The sequence below is a fragment of the Haliotis rubra genome, unplaced genomic scaffold (assembly GCF_003918875.1).
Source record: "Haliotis rubra isolate DU_JTF1 unplaced genomic scaffold, ASM391887v1 Scf826, whole genome shotgun sequence".
Classification (NCBI taxonomy): domain Eukaryota; kingdom Metazoa; phylum Mollusca; class Gastropoda; order Lepetellida; family Haliotidae; genus Haliotis; species Haliotis rubra.
The window spans coordinates 348127-366176 of record NW_025767553.1 but is presented as its reverse complement, the minus strand read 5'-3'; the positions used below and the strand labels follow the sequence as shown (position 1 = coordinate 366176).

General features: G+C 43.1%; 2 protein-coding genes across 2 annotated transcripts; both read right to left on the bottom strand.

Moving 5' to 3' along the window:
- Positions 1-741: 741 nt before the first annotated feature.
- On the bottom strand, positions 742-10455 carry LOC124262179. Its single transcript, XM_046696632.1, has 6 exons — positions 10350-10455; positions 9370-9412; positions 8497-8606; positions 4273-4452; positions 1739-1785; positions 742-913 (listed from the first exon to the last, which is right to left on the bottom strand). The coding sequence occupies exons 2-6, from the start codon at positions 9405-9407 to the stop codon at positions 782-784; spliced, it is 507 nt and encodes a 168-aa protein (XP_046552588.1). The 5' UTR covers positions 9408-9412; positions 10350-10455; the 3' UTR covers positions 742-781.
- Positions 10456-14466: 4011 nt separating this feature from the next.
- Positions 14467-18006, bottom strand: LOC124262188. Its single transcript, XM_046696643.1, has 3 exons — positions 17693-18006; positions 17031-17203; positions 14467-15687 (listed from the first exon to the last, which is right to left on the bottom strand). Exons 1-3 carry the CDS (start codon positions 18004-18006, stop codon positions 14897-14899), a joined length of 1278 nt encoding a protein of 425 aa, XP_046552599.1. The 3' UTR covers positions 14467-14896.
- Positions 18007-18050: the final 44 nt, after the last annotated feature.

The following is an 18050-nucleotide window of genomic DNA, read 5'->3' as shown; positions in this document are numbered from 1 at the left end:
TGTGTGCTTCAGACGAAATGAGCTTAGATCCATGCAAATTGAATACGATGACATGTATCCGCTAAGTCAGCAAGAGTGACTAGTTTTAGACCAACACTGGGTTTCTGAAGATCTCTAACATGATTCTTGACGTCAGAATGATCAAATCGTATTTGATTCATAGAACGAGCAGAAACTTCAAATGCACGGTACATTTTGAGTGTGTGAGTGAACGAGTTTAGTTTTACGATGCACTAGAAACCATGTTGTTTTTTACTGTGCAATATACTTACTCACTTACTGGAAGTATCCAAAATTGTAGTGAAAGTTTCAAGAATGTTTTTTTTTATGTCAAGATGTTATTTTAGTTTGGAACCACAGTTAACTGGGAATCATAAGTGGCTTATCGGATCTTCGGCGTGACGAGCAAATACTAGACTACACCATCGCCCCTTCACAGTTGGGCAACTATGTCAAATATTCTGACGTCAAGTCTTCAAATAAATGTCTCTAAATTTAAAGCACAACTGGTTTATCAAATACGAAGCAACAATTTATCATAGGGGGCGGTGGAGTAGCCTAGTGGTTAAAGCGTTGGCTCTTCACGCCGAAGACCCGGGTTCGATTCCCTACATGGGTACAATGTGTAAAGCCCATTTCTGGTGTCCCACGCCGTGATACTGCTGGAATATTGCTGAAAGCGGCGTAAACCCCAATTTCATCACTCTATCAGAGGGATAATTATTTTAAAACGAAATATTCTTTTGAAGCCGATTAAACCTTTATTTAATAAATACACGTCTTATCCAAAGAATGGCTTCCCTTGGTGAAGGTGGTGGTTGTTGTGGTGGTGATTCTGGTGCTGCTGCTGGTGGGCTTGACCATTGGCATTGTTGCCAGGCAACAAACGTTGATTCTCAGCATAAGCGTAAGCCTAAACATAAACACGTGTACATATACTGAGAATCAGTATGAGAATTTTACACTCGGAAAGAAAATGTACATATTCAATTTCCATACATGCATTTCCCAGTGTGTAGTGACCATTTTCCTATGGCATCTGTTCACGTCAAAACCGTGGGTTCGTGGGTTCGAATCCCGGGTTGTCCCTATTCTGGTTCTAGGTACATCAACACCATACGGCGGGTTTTACCACAGTGGTTAACGTTAGATACCTTCGCCGAGGACCGCCTCCGTGGTGTAAGATATGAATATTAAGAAAAACACCTCAATTTCGTAATTTTAGAAACTCCATACTTTCCAACACTACTAATCTGACACGGCATGATGGGATATTGTTAACTCACTCACTCTCAAAGTGATGAGTGGCCGTGGGAGAAGCATTCAATATATATCTGTTGTTTAGATTTACGCCGCACTCAGCAACATTTCACCTATATGGCGGCTGTCCGTAACTAATCGAGTCAGCACCAGACAATCCAGTGATCAACAGCATGAGCTTTGATCTAAGCAACTGGGATACGATGACATGTGTCAACCAAGTCAGTGAGCCTGACCACACGATCGTGTGAGTTGCCTCTTACGACAAGCTTGGGTTCCTGAAGACCAATTCTAACCCGTATGTTCACGGGTATATACTTGGTACATACTGGTTGGAACCGATTCGGGACTCAATGGGAGAACAGCGATCAAAGCATTCGTCCTACACGGGGAACGTCAAGGAGCCCGACCCCAATTTAACCGTGGTACCAACAAAGGGCACATAAAGGGTTACAGTGAATTATTACTCTGTACTTACAAGATCCATATATCCATTAAACTCTGCTCTGCTGAGAACGCCGTCAGCTAAAATTTAGAACAGAGCAAGGTATACGCTTTGTATGGATTAGTGAGTGAGTGACAGCTGTACGCCGCACACAGCAATATTCCAACTATAGAGAGCCGGTTTGTACATAATCCATTCTGGACCAGACAATCCGGTGATCAACAGCATGAGCATCGATCTACGCGGATCTTCACGGGTCGAAGACTGGTGGAATGTATATGGCGGCAGTGTATGCAATAGTAACCATACAAGGAACAATGTATATAGGGGTGGGTATTGCAGAGAATTTTCATATTGCGATATATTGCGATGCGGAAGCATATATTGCGATATGTATTGCAAGGATTATTTTTTTAACAAAAACTACTTATAATCGAGTTGATGCTTGATTATAAAACAAAATCACTGATTGATTAACCATTTATAAAAACTTTTAATCATGACAAAATAAAAATGTAAGTAACATTTGGCACTAAAAGAACAATTCAAAAAACGGAAATATCCGAAGTTTTCCGAGTGTTACGAAGTTTTCCGAATGCATGTCAAAATACCGGTTTTCGATCAGCGTATCGCAATACGTATCGTTTTCATGTCTGAACCGGTAAATACCGGTAAACCGGTTATATTGCGCAGCCCTAAATGTATAAAGCATTAAAGGAACCAAAGCGTCAGCTAAAAAATAACCAATATAACCAAAATAGGTCAAATGTCCGACGAAACATATTCAATCGTGCGTAAATGACAAAATAGCATTGTCATTGACAGTTATATGAGTGTATATTAGTAGAAGATCAATGGTAACACCAGGTGGTAGCGGAAAGGGTAACCAAGTCCTGCCCTGTCGGTAGTACCAGTTTCATGACAAAGGCTTGTGTTGTTTGCCTCACACGACAGTAGGCGCGGTAGGGTAGCTTAGTGGTTGAAGCGTCCGCTCGTCACGCTGAACACCCAGGTTGGATTCTCCACATGGGTACAATGTGTGAGGCCCATTTCTGGTGTTCCCCGCCGTGATATTTCTGGAATGTTGCTAATAGCGGCATAAAACCATAGTCACTCACTCACTCACACAGCAGTGCCCTTCACATCGTCTGAGTGATCGGTCAGCAAATTTAGTGTTTGGACACGGTTAACAGGGACCCTCAAATTCTTGACCAAATGTTATTTTACGCCATCAGCGATATTACAGCTTGTTTATTGTTTAACACCGCACTCAGCAATATTAAATAATCGAGTCTGGACCAGACAATCCAGGGATCAACAGCATGAACATCGATCTACGCAATTGGGATACGACGACATGTGTCAACCAAGTCAGCGAGCCTGACCACCCGATTCCGTTAGTTGCCTCTTATGACATGCATGGGTTACTGAAGACCAATTCTAAGCCGGATCTTCACAGGTCCAAAACAATTCAAATACGGCATATATCTACCACTGGCGTTCATACGGATACCATTTGCGGTCATGTACTTACCCTTGGCATCCATGCCCCTGTCCATGGCGTCCATGCACCAACCTTCTACATCCATTCACCTACCATAAGCGTTCATATACGTACGTTGGTGTCCATACCCGTACCCTTAGCGTCCATACACCTACCCTTTGTGTCCATACACCTACCCTTTGTGTCCATACTTACACCTACCCTTTGTGTTCATACGCCTACCCTTAGCGTCCATACACCTACCTTTTGTGTCCATGCACCTACCCTTTTGTGTTCATACGCCTACCCTTTCTGTTCATACGCCTACCCTTAGTGTCCATACGCCTACCCTTTGGGTCCATACACCTACCCCTAGTGTCCATACACCTACCCCTTGTGTTCATACACCTACCCTTAGTGTTCATACACCTGCCCCTTGTGTCCATACACCTACCCTTAGCTTCCACATACCTACCCTTTGTGTCTATACACCTACCCTTTGTGTTCATACACCTACCCTTTGTGTTCATACACCTACCCTTAGTGTCCATACACCTACCCTTTGTGTCCATACACCTACCCTTAGCGTCCATACACCTACCCTTTGTGTCCATACACCTACCCTTAGCTTCCATACACTTACCCTTAGCTATCACATACCTACCGTTAGTGTCCATACACCTACCCTTAGCGTCCATACACCTACCCTTTGTGTCCATACACCTACCCTTTGTGTCCATACACCTACCCTTAGCGTCCATACACCTACCCTTTGTGTCCATACACCTACCCTTAGCTTCGATACACTTACCCTTAGCTATCACATACCTACCATTAGTGTCCATACACCTACCCTTAGCGTCCATACATCTACCCTTTGTGTCCATACACCTACCCTTTGTGTCCATACACCTACCCTTTGTGTCCATACACCTACCCTTAGCTTCGATACACTTACCCTTAGCCATCACATACCTACCATTAGTGTCCATACACCTACCCTTAGCGTCCATACACCTACCCTTTGTGTCCATACACCTACCCTTTGTGTCCATACACCTACCCTTAGCTTCCACATACCTACCGTTAGTGTCACCAATGTTCATCATAGGGAGCAGGTCTTGTCCATCGATGATTTCATCCTTGTGACCGTCAAAGTAGGAGAACAGCCCGTCAGCAATCTTCTCCGTGTCCTGGTAGGCTGGCATCCAGACGTACTTGAAGTCTGACCGTGTCAGAGCCGTCACGTCGTTGACGCCAGGTGCTGTAATAACAGGTGCTTGTATTTGGGTTTTGCCGCTTGTATTAACATTTTAGCAATACATTACTGAAGGCCATACCAGAAACTGGATTCACTCAATTTGGAAGTCTGTATAACGAGTCTTTGGAGTGATGTTTACCCGCATCGTTGCGTTCTGAAGTAAACATATATACTTTTTATATGATCTTCAAATAAGGTAGTGGAACCTGAACTTTCAATGTGGATAGGAAGTATAAGCGTTAACAAACGTTTCAAAGACAGACATCTTATGAACGCACCACCATTTCTCTTTATCACCACCCCTAAACAAAGCATGAGATAAACGTGCACAACGCAGTAGCCCCGTACACGTGCATGGGGTGTCATTCTTGATTTTCACCTTACATCACACAGTTGTTAGTGTTTGTTCCTAGCCGGGTTTTTTTTTGTTTCAAAAATGAAAATCTTACACATGCAAATTTCACGTCATACACCAACCCTTCTTTCAAGAGCGATTACTGAACAATCAACTATGGTCAAAAGGAAGTATTATTATTTATTAACACATCAACATTCATTGCCTCCGATATATATATTAAAAATGAAGTTCCCCTACTTGGAAGAGTAATATGATGGGTATTTGTTACTAGACGTAAGGAACATTCTTGGAATTTGTTATGAAGTTTTTGTAATTGGGGTGAGGTGAAATTGGGTTTATCGTCGTGCTTGAGAATATTTCGCTTATATGACGACGTGCATGCGGGTGTATGTGTATGTGCGGCTGCTTGTACTAGCTTAAGCTGGTTTTATAGTGCTAGCCCACTGAGATACCATGCCGTAGTGAAGCATGAATACCCCACTCAGACATATACTGACTCCGAGCCGACCAGTCCTTGTTGTACCCATTAATGCCGAGTGCCAGGCAGGGACCAACAAGTACCATATTTTAACGTCTTTTGGTATGACGCGGTCGGGGATCGAACCCGCGACCTTCCGCTCTCCGGGCGGACACTCTAACCACTACACCACGCGGCGGTCATTTTTGTAATTACCATTAAGGAACACAAATAGTGGAACGCCAAAGACGCATGATTGGACGGCATATTTCTAACGACCGTATACTCAGTTCAAGGGGTAATTTTAATCTCGTTGCCTCTCGAAATTGTAAGGACCGTACGCTGGGCCCCGTCTCTCATAGCAATATAGATTTGGTGAAAGTTAACGACGCACAAAGGGAGCCGGGAACCAGCTCGGAAATAACTACCGCGACGATGAAAGCGAAGCTACTGTTTTGTTTGGACGATATGTGTTAAAAACACACAGTAAAGGAGAAGAAACATGATATGTATCGATATTTAATCTACGACAGTCCACAGTCCTTCCTCTCTGTATGAGCTCTAACGGTTGTGAATGGTATGACGTCACTGTCGAGAGCTGTGATAACATGAGAGGCTTCCAATTCATTCGGTTTATTCGTCATAGTTCCCTTTGGACAGGTACACACTGACCTGGACAATCTGGCGACTCATAACATGGCCGGCGTCAAACACATGTGCTCAGGGAGCCTTCATTGCATGCGATATTACACGAGATTAGGGAGCGGCTTATTATTTAAGTTGTATCATGACAAGAGCGAAGGCGTCGTGTTCCATTGACGACGTCGGGTGTTTCCCTGATACCTGACTTTGCGTGATTAGTTGACTGAAAAAGTGGAAGCTGCTCTAATAGATATGGAATGACAGGTTATCAGTGACAAAGAAATGAAAACTTATCAAGAAAAAGACTAAATATCTTTTCGCAGTAATTAGTCCATAGCACCAATCCCGTTCTCAGCACGTTCTTGAAACATGTTCGGATCGGGCTCGAGTTGTGTGCGAACGGACTAGACGTAGTGGCACCTGTTTACAGTCTGTTTAAGAACTGTATGGACGGGCTAGGTTGGAAGCGTGCTCCAGAACGTTGAACATGTACACCGTTCTACCCTTTCTAAAATTGGACGGAGTGACAACGTACTTGAAACGAGTACTTGCCGTACTACGAACGTAATTGCCGTACTTCAATCTGGGGACGTGTGCGGACGTAGTGCAGTGGGTCATCAATGGCAATACGTTTGTACACAGTTTCCACCACGTCCACACCGTTCGCAGACAGACCTAACTCGACCTCATCACGTCCTTAGTTGCTATTCCGTGCAAAAATGTTCAAAACAAAATGAATTGATCTGCAGAAGTTCGTACTACGTTTCTATACGGATCTAAAAGTTCGCAATGGGTCCTCATTACGTTCTACTCGTTAACTGTACGTTTACGTAGTTCTCACGCAGTTCTTACTACGTCAACACCGTGCGCCGTACGATGTGACAAGGTAGGGTACAAATACATGCGTTTTTAACATGTTCGTTATTTGGGGTAGAGATTGTTTCAGTTGTCAATATGTTGAATGCTGGTTTCCTGCAAAATTTATTGGAAGCAGAGCAAGAGTACAATGAGTTGGTAGAGCAAGAAAGGAGGAAAACAACGAGAACTTGGGTGAAGAACAGGCCTAAACCTGAGAGGCGAACAGCTGTGGGACATCAACTCATGTGTTCTACCTTCATGATCATGAGCCCTTCTACAATGTCTTGAGAATCCCTACAACACACACACACTCTCTCTCTCTCTCTCTCTCTCTCTCTCTCTCTCTCTCTCTCTCTCTCTCTCTCTCTCTCTCTCTCTCTCTCTCTCTCTCTCTCTCTCTCTCTCTCTCTCTCTCTCTCACACACACACACACACTCACACACACCGGTTGATGAACGTCTTGAACGAACGGGAAGAACTGCCTGAAAACGAGTTGGTCGAGTTAAGAACGAGTTAGAACGGGGTTGTGCGTATTAAGAACGAGATAGGTCCAGTTCAGAACGGATAAAATCTGACTGAGGACGGGATTGAACTGCTTGAAAACGTTGTCCTCAAGGAGTGAACGGGCAAGTTTACCCAGTCTGAATGTAATACCAACTGTATGGGGACGGGGTAAAGACGAGATAGACGTACGTAACACGTTCTGTCCCGTTCGAGCCCATTTTAAAATTATTGTGTGGACGGGGCAGGACGTACTAAAAGAACTACTTTGGTGTGACTCGGGCTTAACGTAGCCGAGATTCGACACTCTCCTACCCAGAGTTCCATGCGGCAAGCCAGCATAGTATCTCTGCCACAGGCCAGAAAAATGTGACGATTCGTCACATCTTGCACCGTCCATTCAATATAATTTACATATTTCTCAACTCTTTTATTTTTGACGAGTCTACACAACTAATTAAACATCTTTGATGGAATGGTTTAGTTTAATTGAGAAAATATCCTAAAACATGTAACACTATTTCGATTTGCGTAGCGATCCTTTGTTTACATAGGTTGTACGGCTCCACGTGCTGTCATCGAAGCTGATGGAGAGCAAACGATGCAGCCAGTTTGATATCTAAATATGTACTGTCATAGACCATACTGTCGCAGTTGTGGAAGAATATATATGTAACAATGTAAAACATTATGAAGAGAGTGCCGAAAAGCTTTCGTGAGTCCAGTCTCTTCTTATTATGAATATGAGCGTTTGATTAAAAACAAGAAAAAAGTCCGGTCACGTGATATGCAAATTAGCCTGTGGCAGTGATGTTATGTTGAGCCATCGCTGTGCCGGAGTGTGGAGATTCGACTGTCAGTGCACATCGGTTATCAGCCAATCAGATTGCTGCAAACGTTCATTTCATTTTACAGTTTTCATTGGTCGTCTGCGGCTTTGTAATACCAAGGGGGAATACTAGTATATAGCTGAACACGACATTTAAACACCGTGTTTACCATCGATTTCAAATATTTATTCACACGCTTTGCCTTTGAGGAAAGTAAAAATATGGTTTGCCGGCGCATCTCCTTGTTACGTGATCATTGCTGCGGCTCTCCGGTTTAGTTGACCCCCTTGTAAGAAAAGCGCCATGTACAGTTGAATGGTCAGTCGATGACCGCACGAGACGTTGTTTCACAATGTTACACAGGTGTGTGGTTTTTTAACAGTAAGTGCACATGTACGTACGTGGTCTCATCATCGACCGGAAGAACAGCCCGATCTCGTCCGGAGTGAGATCCCCGCCATTTGGGTTCATGTCTAGCCATATTTGGTCGTAGTTCTGAGCGAAGATAGGGCTGAAACGACAATTTCCTGTATTATCACAAAGAATAAAGAATGAAAAAGGCGGCATTTTGGAAATTGTTCCAGGTTTGTTTTTTAATTTTGTTTTGTTGTTGCTTATTTTTAGGGGGTTTTTTTCCTTCTTATGTTTGGGGTGGGTGGGGGTATATTGTTGTTGTTTTCTGTTATTTTCTGTCAGACACAAAATGACAGGCTTTATTTTATCTGGGAGATGTACAAAAAATGTGTGGGCAACAACAGCAACAGCAGCAACAACTACACAACATCCAGTGCACCTTCCGTTATATGCGGGTAGGCAAAGTGTATTACAAGGCAAAGCTCAAGAAGACAGTGCTATCATTTCGTTTCAAATTAGAATGATCTGAGAAATGCTCTTTGGAAGTCCAATGTGTTCTTTTCTGAACCAACGGGTAAACATTTCAGCAGTCAAAGAAAACAAGCACCTACAACTCTCTACTGAGAATGAATTTTTGGATGGTGGACTCCACTACATAGACGTTGCATCTGCATCGTTGTGGTCTGTAAATAACCATATTTGGATGCAACAAACCATTGGTTCATGGCTTGATGACACATCCTTATATTGCATCCACATTTGGGTATTTATAGACCACAAGGATGTAGCGGGAACTTCATCAACCAGGACATGAAAGTTTGAGCCCCATTTTAGTCGACTGTGGCACTGGTGCAGTTATGTTCAAAAAACCCAAAGGAGATTTTCATCAATTGGAATGGCGAGATGGTGACAGGCCTTACCTGACCAGCAGCAGGATTCCCAGGAACAGTTGAGGCATGGTGTCTGGAAGGAATGGAGCATAAAGCTACATATGTTGCCCTGGTAACCAATAGAGTGAGTATAGTTTAACGCCGCTTTTAGCAATATTCCAGCAATATCATGGGGCGTGACGAGCAAACGTTTTATCCATTAGGCTACCCCACCGCCCCGTGACCAATAGACTGACTGACTGAGTTTGGTTTTACCCCGCCTTTAGCAATATTCCAGCAACATCACGGCGGGGGGGCACCAGAAATGGGCTTCACACATTGTGCCCATGTGGGGATTCGAACCCGGGTCTTCGGCGTGACGAGCCAACGCTTTAACCAGTAGGCTACCCCACTGCCCCGTGTGACCAATAGAACAGTTGCACTTGACTTATGTACATTGGTACAATACGATGTTTGGTCTTTGTTGGTGTTGCTGTTGTTGCTGTTGTTGTTGTTGTTGTTGTTTAGCGACACACTATATTGCGGCGGTCTGGACCAAACAATCCAGTGATCAACAGCATGAGCATCAATGTACGCAACTGGGATACGATGACATGTGTCAACCACTTCAGAGAGCCTGACCATCCGATCCCGTTAGTCTTACGACAAGCTTGTGTTGCTAAAGACCAATTCTAACCCCGATGTTGACGAGTCTTTGACAATACGAAACAACAGTTACATTTGACATGATGTGTCTATATTGGTATACCCAGGTACATCGGTGTACAAACGATGAACGGATAATGTCACAAAACATTGGTTCCCGAGGAAAACCTATCACAAGTGGTTGTTTCCTCTTTATGTGACCAATTGAAAACAACAATTACACTCAGATCGGTTGGTCAGTGCATGTATATTTTAACTAAAGACTGGAATTAATGCCAAGGATGTCCTAACACTACCCCTGCTACTTTTAACAAGGGAAATAAAATGAAGTAGATGACAAATAGAACAACACTGTTTACACTTACGCTCTTGCGCGTCCTACCAGAAACACGGCGTTGACGATTATGCTTAATCTGTCGTGTTTTTAAAACCTCAGTGTTCTAGTTAAGTAATCAAGATTATCAGCGAACAGAATTGACGTAAACATTTAAAATATACGGTGGAGCAAATCCAATGTACCTAACCTCTACCTACAAAAGTTCATATTTTGGACAATAAATCGACAAATACGAAATATCGTCACATATGAATCATGTCCTCAGTGAGTGAGGTGAGGTGAAATTGGGTTTAACGTCGTGCTTGAGAATATTTCGCTCATATGACGACGTGCATGCGTGTGTATGTGTATGTGCGGCTGCTTGTACTAGCCCAGACTGAAGCTGGTTTTATAGTGCTAGCCCACTGAGATACTATGCCGCAGTGAAGCATGAATACCCCACTCAGACACATTATACTGACTCCGAGCCGACCAGCCCTTGTTGTACCCATTAATGCCGAGCGCCAGGCAGGGACCAACAAGTACCATATTTTAACGTCTTTTGGTATGACGCGGTCGGGGATCGAACCCGCGACCTCCCGCTCTCCGGGCGGACGCTCTAACCACTACACCACGGAGGCGGTCCCTGAGTGAGTAAATGAATGCCCTTAACGACAGTATCACTAATAGTCCGCCAATGATTCGATTGCCTGAAAATAGTCGTGTCTGGACCAGTCATCAAATATTGGAATTGTGGGCAACGTTCCCGACCCTGGCCATCCAATCCTCTTTGTAACCTCTTGGATTCAGCTTTAACCCGGGATCGTTCCATGACAAAGAGGTACTGAGCCTGACACGGCGGTTAGGTAGCCTAGTGGTTAAAGCGTTCGCTCGTCACGCCGAAGACTCGGGTTCGATTCCCCACATGGGTACAATGTGTGAAGCCCATTTCTGGGGTCGCCCCCGTGACATTGCTGGAATATTGCTAAAAGCGGCGTAAAACTAAACTCACTCACCACTCATTACTGAGCTTGACCATGTGGATCTAATCTACCTGTTCTCATCCTGGTGCCCGCAGACTGTTGTCACAAGTCTAGGGGAGATAACTCTCATTTGTTTTTAATTCTTGTAATGTGTGCCCCTTTGTAATTGAATTGTAATCGTCAATTAACTGTTAGTGACTGACAAGAAGCTGTATATCATAATAGGTTATGTTTTATGGTTGAGTGCGTCCTAGACAGAAGGGGCATTTATGTTAATAAAGTTATATTAAAATTCAGGTATCATTAATTCCAGGGTATAGCTGTGACTCGATTGCATGAGCAAATGCGACAGTTTGGTGTAGGACCGCTTTTAACTGTATTCCCGTTAAATCAAAGCGTGCCATCATGATTTGGGCAACCCGGAAGTGATGACCCGGAAGTGGTGTGATACGTATACCACAGTGATGAAACCAACGAACAAGGCATAGTGCTGGCAAACCTAGAAACTGTTCTACTTGAAATCACTTTAGCTGATCTGATGTCCGTGTTATAATACTCTAAAATCAACTTCCTCTTCTCTAAATCATCCATACTGAAGATCACTGAAAATGTCGTCTGCTATTAAGCAAACAAAGGGGGATAACTCTTCACAAACTAATGAAAAAGGATGAACGGAGTTGTCTCTCTTGAATGAAACCAAGCACTTGATAGCTGGTCAAGGTTGTTTATACTAGAAATCCAATTAAATATATTCCTAAAATTCTCAATATTTTCTGGTCATACTATATAAGTATTGTCATCGTCTTGGTTAAAATTTAAAGGCATTACAGCTGCATGACGTTAAGCTGACCCGGTGGATGGTATCCGTTCACGTAGAACTCTATAAATAGACAGCAACTCATGAAATACGAATATGCTTTCACTGTGGCACACGTTTCTTCCCAAGCGATTAAGAGCTCGTTGAACTTAAAACACATTTAACCGCTATGTCAACAAATGGTAACTGAATGAATACTCCAGGACCAGGTGGTTAAAACAAAACCTGGTGGTCGATATCATGAGTACCGATCCACGCCACAATCAATTTGACTTTCAGTCTTCATTTAACAGTCCCTTGAAACAAGCATTGAGTGCTGGGATCGTACTCTGGCGACCCCAAGGAGCTGAAATATATTAATGAAAGAATACTGTTTTCTGAAATGGGAAGTCGTGCTTCCAACAGCTTTATGCTAGTTTTGTCAACGGGAAACTCCTGCTCTGTACAGCTTAATGTATTGTAGTGTGGTGTGCAATTCTCATTGTACCTGTCGCTCTCTTCATGAGTGAGTGAGTCTTGTCTACCACCGCTTTGAACAGTAGTTTAGTTACATCGCGCTAGACGTTAGGGGAAAACTTGAAGAAATTTAGTTTTCACTCGACTTTTCACGTGACACAGCATACTGGGCGCACTTGATAGCAACAGTCTTGAGCTCCAAGGGCAAATTTATTTGAAGGAAAGGAGTTAAATGTATCAATATGCCTAATTAATTTAGGCCTAAATAAACCCGCGAATGTAAGCCATCCGTTGAGGATAGACTGACTGACTGAGTTTGGTTTTACGCCGCTTTTAGCAATATTCCAGCAACATCACGGCGGGGGACACCAGAAATGGGCTTCACACATTGTACCCATGTGGGGATTCGAACCCGGGTCTTCGGCGTGACGAGCCAACGCTTTAACCATTAGGCTACCCCACCGCCCCGTTGAGGACAGAATGTAACAAACCTTTATAAAAGGATAATCCTGGATCATTCATGTATTAACCTATGGGAATGGTCGTTCAGTTATGACATAGAATAGGCCATTTCTGAGGGACAAGGTATGAGTGAGTGAGTGAGTTTAGTTTTACGCCGCACTCAGCTATATTGCGGCGATCCATAAATAATCGAGTCTGGACCAGACAATCCAGTGATCAACAGCATGAGCATTGGTCCACGCAATTGAGAACCGATGACATGTGTCAACCAGTGAGTGAGTCAGTTGAGTTTTACACCACACTCAGCAAAGTTCCAGCTATATGGCGGCGGTCTGTAAATAATCGAGTCTGGACCAGACAATTCAGTGATCAACAGCATGAGTATCGGTGTACACAATTGAGAACCGATGACATGTCAACCAAGTCAACGAGCCTGACCACCCGATCCCGTTAGTCGCCTCTTACGACAAGCATGGATTACTGAACACCAATTCTAACCCGGACCTTCCTGTTGCTTTGCAGCACTTTACAAAAAGTTGCACACATAAAATCTGCGTGTCAATGCCTATTCCTATGACGTCAGAGGCCCAGATAAGCTGCGTATCCGGGTAAATTACGCATAGAAAATTTCCAATTACGCATTGAAAAAATAATTGTTGCGTACCATTTACGCATTTAAAATGTTAGATACGCAAAAAGTTTAAAACAAATGCGTACGGAATATATTTATGAAAATCGCTTGCGTAATGAAAAAGACATCGATTGCTATCAAGTTGTACTGTTAGTATAGGACTAGTGTTGTACTGTCAGTATAGGATGAGTGATTTTTTATGAAATCATTTCCATTATATTTAAGTTGGTTTTGATTAGGTATGACATAAGGCAGAACATACCTGCTTAGTAAACTTACTCAATGACATATACTTAGGTGAGTAAGATGACTGAAATACGCACATATTTGAAAGCAGTGGGTAACGGAAAATGAAATACCCACTCACCATTCATAATACCCACTCCAAAAAAATACAGTGGGTACAGTACCCACATGAGCTAAATCTTATCTGGAGCTCTGTGGCCTCATAAAATGGAAAATATAATTATAATTTTTTTTTGCTGGCATAAATATTAATTCTCCACTTAATAGGCTCCACCGTTTTAATTATTACATTCAACTTGCTTTAATGCAAACACAGTGAGCAAATACAGGGCTTTAACCTTTTCCTCTCCATGGTCCAGCAAAATGAATGACAGATCATCAGGTCTCAAAGTTGACATCATTTTGTCTACAGTCGGATACACATATTCAGAAGAGAAAATTCAAGAATACTGCATGAGCCTATTATGAAAAATCCCGAAGACATAAATGAAGACAATTTATCTCAAGTGACAGTTACATTGCCACATTAAATGAGTTGTTCAAAACTGAAAGTTGGACAAAAAACGTAATTATGATTGAACTTCAGTTTAAATGTACTTATAAATGTTACATTAGCTTGTATGTACAAACCAAAACACAAATCCACACATTCTTTGTCAAACATGTATTTGCATTGATAACAGATAACAAAACTTAACCATGGTTATCACACATGCATGTTTCAGTTACCAATTCTGCTAATAACAAAATCATTGCTTCATATGAATTCATACTTGAGAAATAAGTCAAACTAAAAAAATATGTTCTGTGGCCTCACTTGGTTTTTGCTCCTGGGACAACTTCGCACTTGTTTTTGAAGAGATCACTCAAAAACAAGATTTGTCAGGAGAGAACATCAATTGACTAAAACAGGACCAGATTCCTTTGTAAAATACACAATATATATACTGTGAAACTGACTGACAGACCAAAGAACAACATCCCCACTGTAGGTCCTTCCATCATGATGTAGATTTAGTTTTAGCCGTCTCTGAGTCGGACTGCCCTGAAGGTCCAGGTGACACAGAACCTTCTGGTGACTGGATTTTGATCTTGGGAAGACTGAGTGGATTTGACTCAACATTAGGCACAACACTGACGTGATTCAGTACCGGGATCATCGTACCATCCTCGCCCTTTATGTAACTGAGGATCATGGGAATTGCTTGACTAGGAATACCACCAGGCTGTGGCATGCTGACTGTGTTCAGCTGTGATGGGATATCAACACCTGACACTGCTGCCCCTCCGAAACTAGCAGTCGGGTTGATAGGGCCCAACACTGTACTTCCCAGTGGTCCCAGTCTTGTTGTTTCAGAACTTGTGGAGGGAAGACATTCTAAATTGGGAGGAAGAACAACTGTATAGGTCTCTGACAGATCTGTGGAAGACTTTTCAGTTTTTGTGACAAGCCCACCACTGCCTGTTGAGTTGGCACCTGTTAGGGCACCTGTTAGGGCACCTGTTATATCTTGTGCTGGGTCTGGTCTCAGTCCTGCTTCCATGGCCGCCACGGAATCCAGCATCGACTGTCGGAGTTTTCGGGCCAGGATTGCACGTTTTGTGGAAACTCTCCGGATGGAGTTCTCCCCTTTCTCTTTCTTAATTTTCTTCTCAGGGGGACTCTTCTCCTTCCTCTCTCGGAGTGATCGAGTCGGTGCTTCTACAACTTTCCGTTTCATCTTCCCCCTAGGTCTGCCTCTTCCTCTGGGAGTACCAATGCTGTCACTTGTGATGTCTAAATCAGCTTCACCTCAAATACAAGAACACAGATTCAGACATGTAATCAACAGGTCCACCATGTTATCTTAGAGCATCTAGGTTGTCTGACTGACTGACTGAGTTTGGTTTTAAGCCGCTATTAGCAATATTCCAGCAACATCACGGCGGGGAACACCAGAAATGCATAACATTGTACCCTATCTAGGTTGTCACTTGTGATGGATAGACCATGTACTCAAAGGTGCATAAGAATTCTTAAGATATGTTACATTTGGGATTACACTTTCTCAGCAAAATCCAGATTCTAGTACTTTCTGAGGTTGAGTTTCATCCAAGACCCACATTCTCACAGTGAGGCAGCTAATCACCAGCACACAAACAGAGTGAGTGAGTGAGTTTAGTTTTACGCCGCACTCCGCAATATCCCAGCTATATGGCGGCGGTCGGTAAATAATCGAGTCTGGACCAGACAATCCAGTGATCAACAGCATGAGCATCGATCTGAGCATTTGGGAACCGATGACATGTGTCAGCCAAGTCAAGGCTGATCACCCGATCTCGGTAGTCGCCTCTTACGACACGCATGGGTTACTGAATATCAATATTCTAACCCAGACGTTCAACGCACGTTGTTGTAAGATTCTACACATGTTCAACAAGTTTATATATAGAAAGAACCACCATGACAGTGGTTGTGTTGTATAAATGATTGGTATTCTTCATAACAGGGTGAGTGGACATATCAGAGATCAAACAGAATATTAACTGTAAATTACAGTTTCCACACAATATTGCTCACTTTGGATAAGAATTGGATAAGATATTTTCAGAAACACTAGCAGGGCTCCAGATAAGTGCCGTATCGGCGTATGTACGGATAACAAATATGCATGATACGGTAGCAGATACGCACCACAGCAATGGTGTATGGTCTTAGAATCATTTACAGACGTATTTATCTGACAAAAGTATTGTTTTATTGTTTATTGACCTGTTTCCACAATAGTAGCAATGTTGTGGTGCATATATGAATTGCTGATACTCGATTAAATTCCATTCAGTACTCTAAATGTACTCTTAAGGTTTTCCAGTACACCTATATTGAAAAAATAAGGAGTACGTACTCCTGTTGTTGAAAAATTATCTGGAGCCCTGACTAGCTTTGATCAACCAAGCATTGGCAAGTGACTTTATCAGTTCCGTAGGTAACAATGTCTGATGGGTAATGCCTCGGTTGGTCACCTGAGATATAACTTGATCGCTGGTAGCTCCAGATTATTGTCATCAGATAAACTACACTATCAACTGCATCCAGCATCTGCCTCATGCTCTATGTTTGAAAACACCAAAACGGTTGATCAGCAGTTATTTTACCTGATCCAGATGGTACTGGCTGGTCTAAGCTGGACTGAACTGGTGTGGACTGGGTGTCAACTTGTTCATCAGACTGGTTCTGACTGCCTCTGCTCTTCTTGGCTGAACCTTGTTTTTGAGATCTGGACATCACCTGCTTTCTGTAGAACCTGCTGCCCCGACTCAGGGGGTACCTGCAGAATAGCATCTGAGTGAGTGAGTGAGTGAGTGAGTGAGTGAGTGAGTGATGAGTGAGTGAGTGAGTGAGTGAGTGAGTGAGTGAGTGAGTGAGTGAGTGAGTGAGTGAGTGAGTGAGTGAGTCCAGGCAGGTGGATGAGTGAGCTGCTAGTTTTAAGTCTGAGACAAGTCACAATCTAGAGGGACTAGGTTTTTACTCTCAATTTTGTCAATTTAGTGACTGAATGAGTAGGTGGCAGGAGAGAATGAGGCTGATTTTTCAAATTTCAAATACCTCTATTTCATGAATCGTCAAACATTTTCCTCGTCCTGAGAATGGACCAGCCACAAAAATCAATGCTAACAAAGAGGGAGAAAGTTGGAAATGACAGTAAATTGTAAGGACATGTAATATTCCCCAATTATAGACCAAGTCAGATCGAATGTGTTGACTTCTCTTGCAGGTCCAAATTGTTCACCCCAATACTCTATGGAATGGTACAAACCCCTTAGTCTTGACTCGGGGGAGGTTCTCCACCTCCTCCTCCCCTGCAGTGATGGTCTTGGCCTTCTGGGAGAAATCCTTCCTGTCAAACTCCGGGAGTATCGTAGAGACGAGAGCAGGCCACACAAACAGAGCCTGGAACCTGGCTTTCAGCAGAGCATACTCCTCAGTGTTCCGGATCTTCCTCAGACGACTTGTCGTCAAGGTGGGAGATGGGTCGGACGTTCCAGTCTTTGCAGGCGTTGTGGGATCACTCCCTTTAACCTGCTTACCCAACACGCGATGTTTGGGATGTTTGGGGCGACTGTTGGGCATGTGGTAATATTTCGGATCGTACAAAGACCCGGCTGTTATGATGT

What these genes read in the sequence shown, in the direction of transcription:
- LOC124262179 (XM_046696632.1), bottom strand. Translation starts at nt 9,407, where the DNA reads ATGCCTCAACTGTTCCTGGGAATCCTGCTGCTGGTCAG. An exon ending in CCGGTCGATGATGAGACCAC is followed by an intron (nt 4,453 to 8,496) that starts GTACGTACATGT and finishes CTGTTATTACAG; the next exon opens with CACCTGGCGTCAACGACGTG. An exon ending in TTAATGGATATATGGATCTT is followed by an intron (nt 914 to 1,738) that starts GTAAGTACAGAG and finishes GTTTATGTTTAG; the next exon opens with GCTTACGCTTATGCTGAGAA.
- LOC124262188 (XM_046696643.1), bottom strand. Translation starts at nt 18,006, where the DNA reads ATGCCCAACAGTCGCCCCAAACATCCCAAACATCGCGTGTTGGGTAAG. An exon ending in CCCCGAGTCAAGACTAAGGG is followed by an intron (nt 17,204 to 17,692) that starts GTTTGTACCATT and finishes GCTATTCTGCAG; the next exon opens with GTACCCCCTGAGTCGGGGCA. An exon ending in GCCAGTACCATCTGGATCAG is followed by an intron (nt 15,688 to 17,030) that starts GTAAAATAACTG and finishes CTTGTATTTGAG; the next exon opens with GTGAAGCTGATTTAGACATC.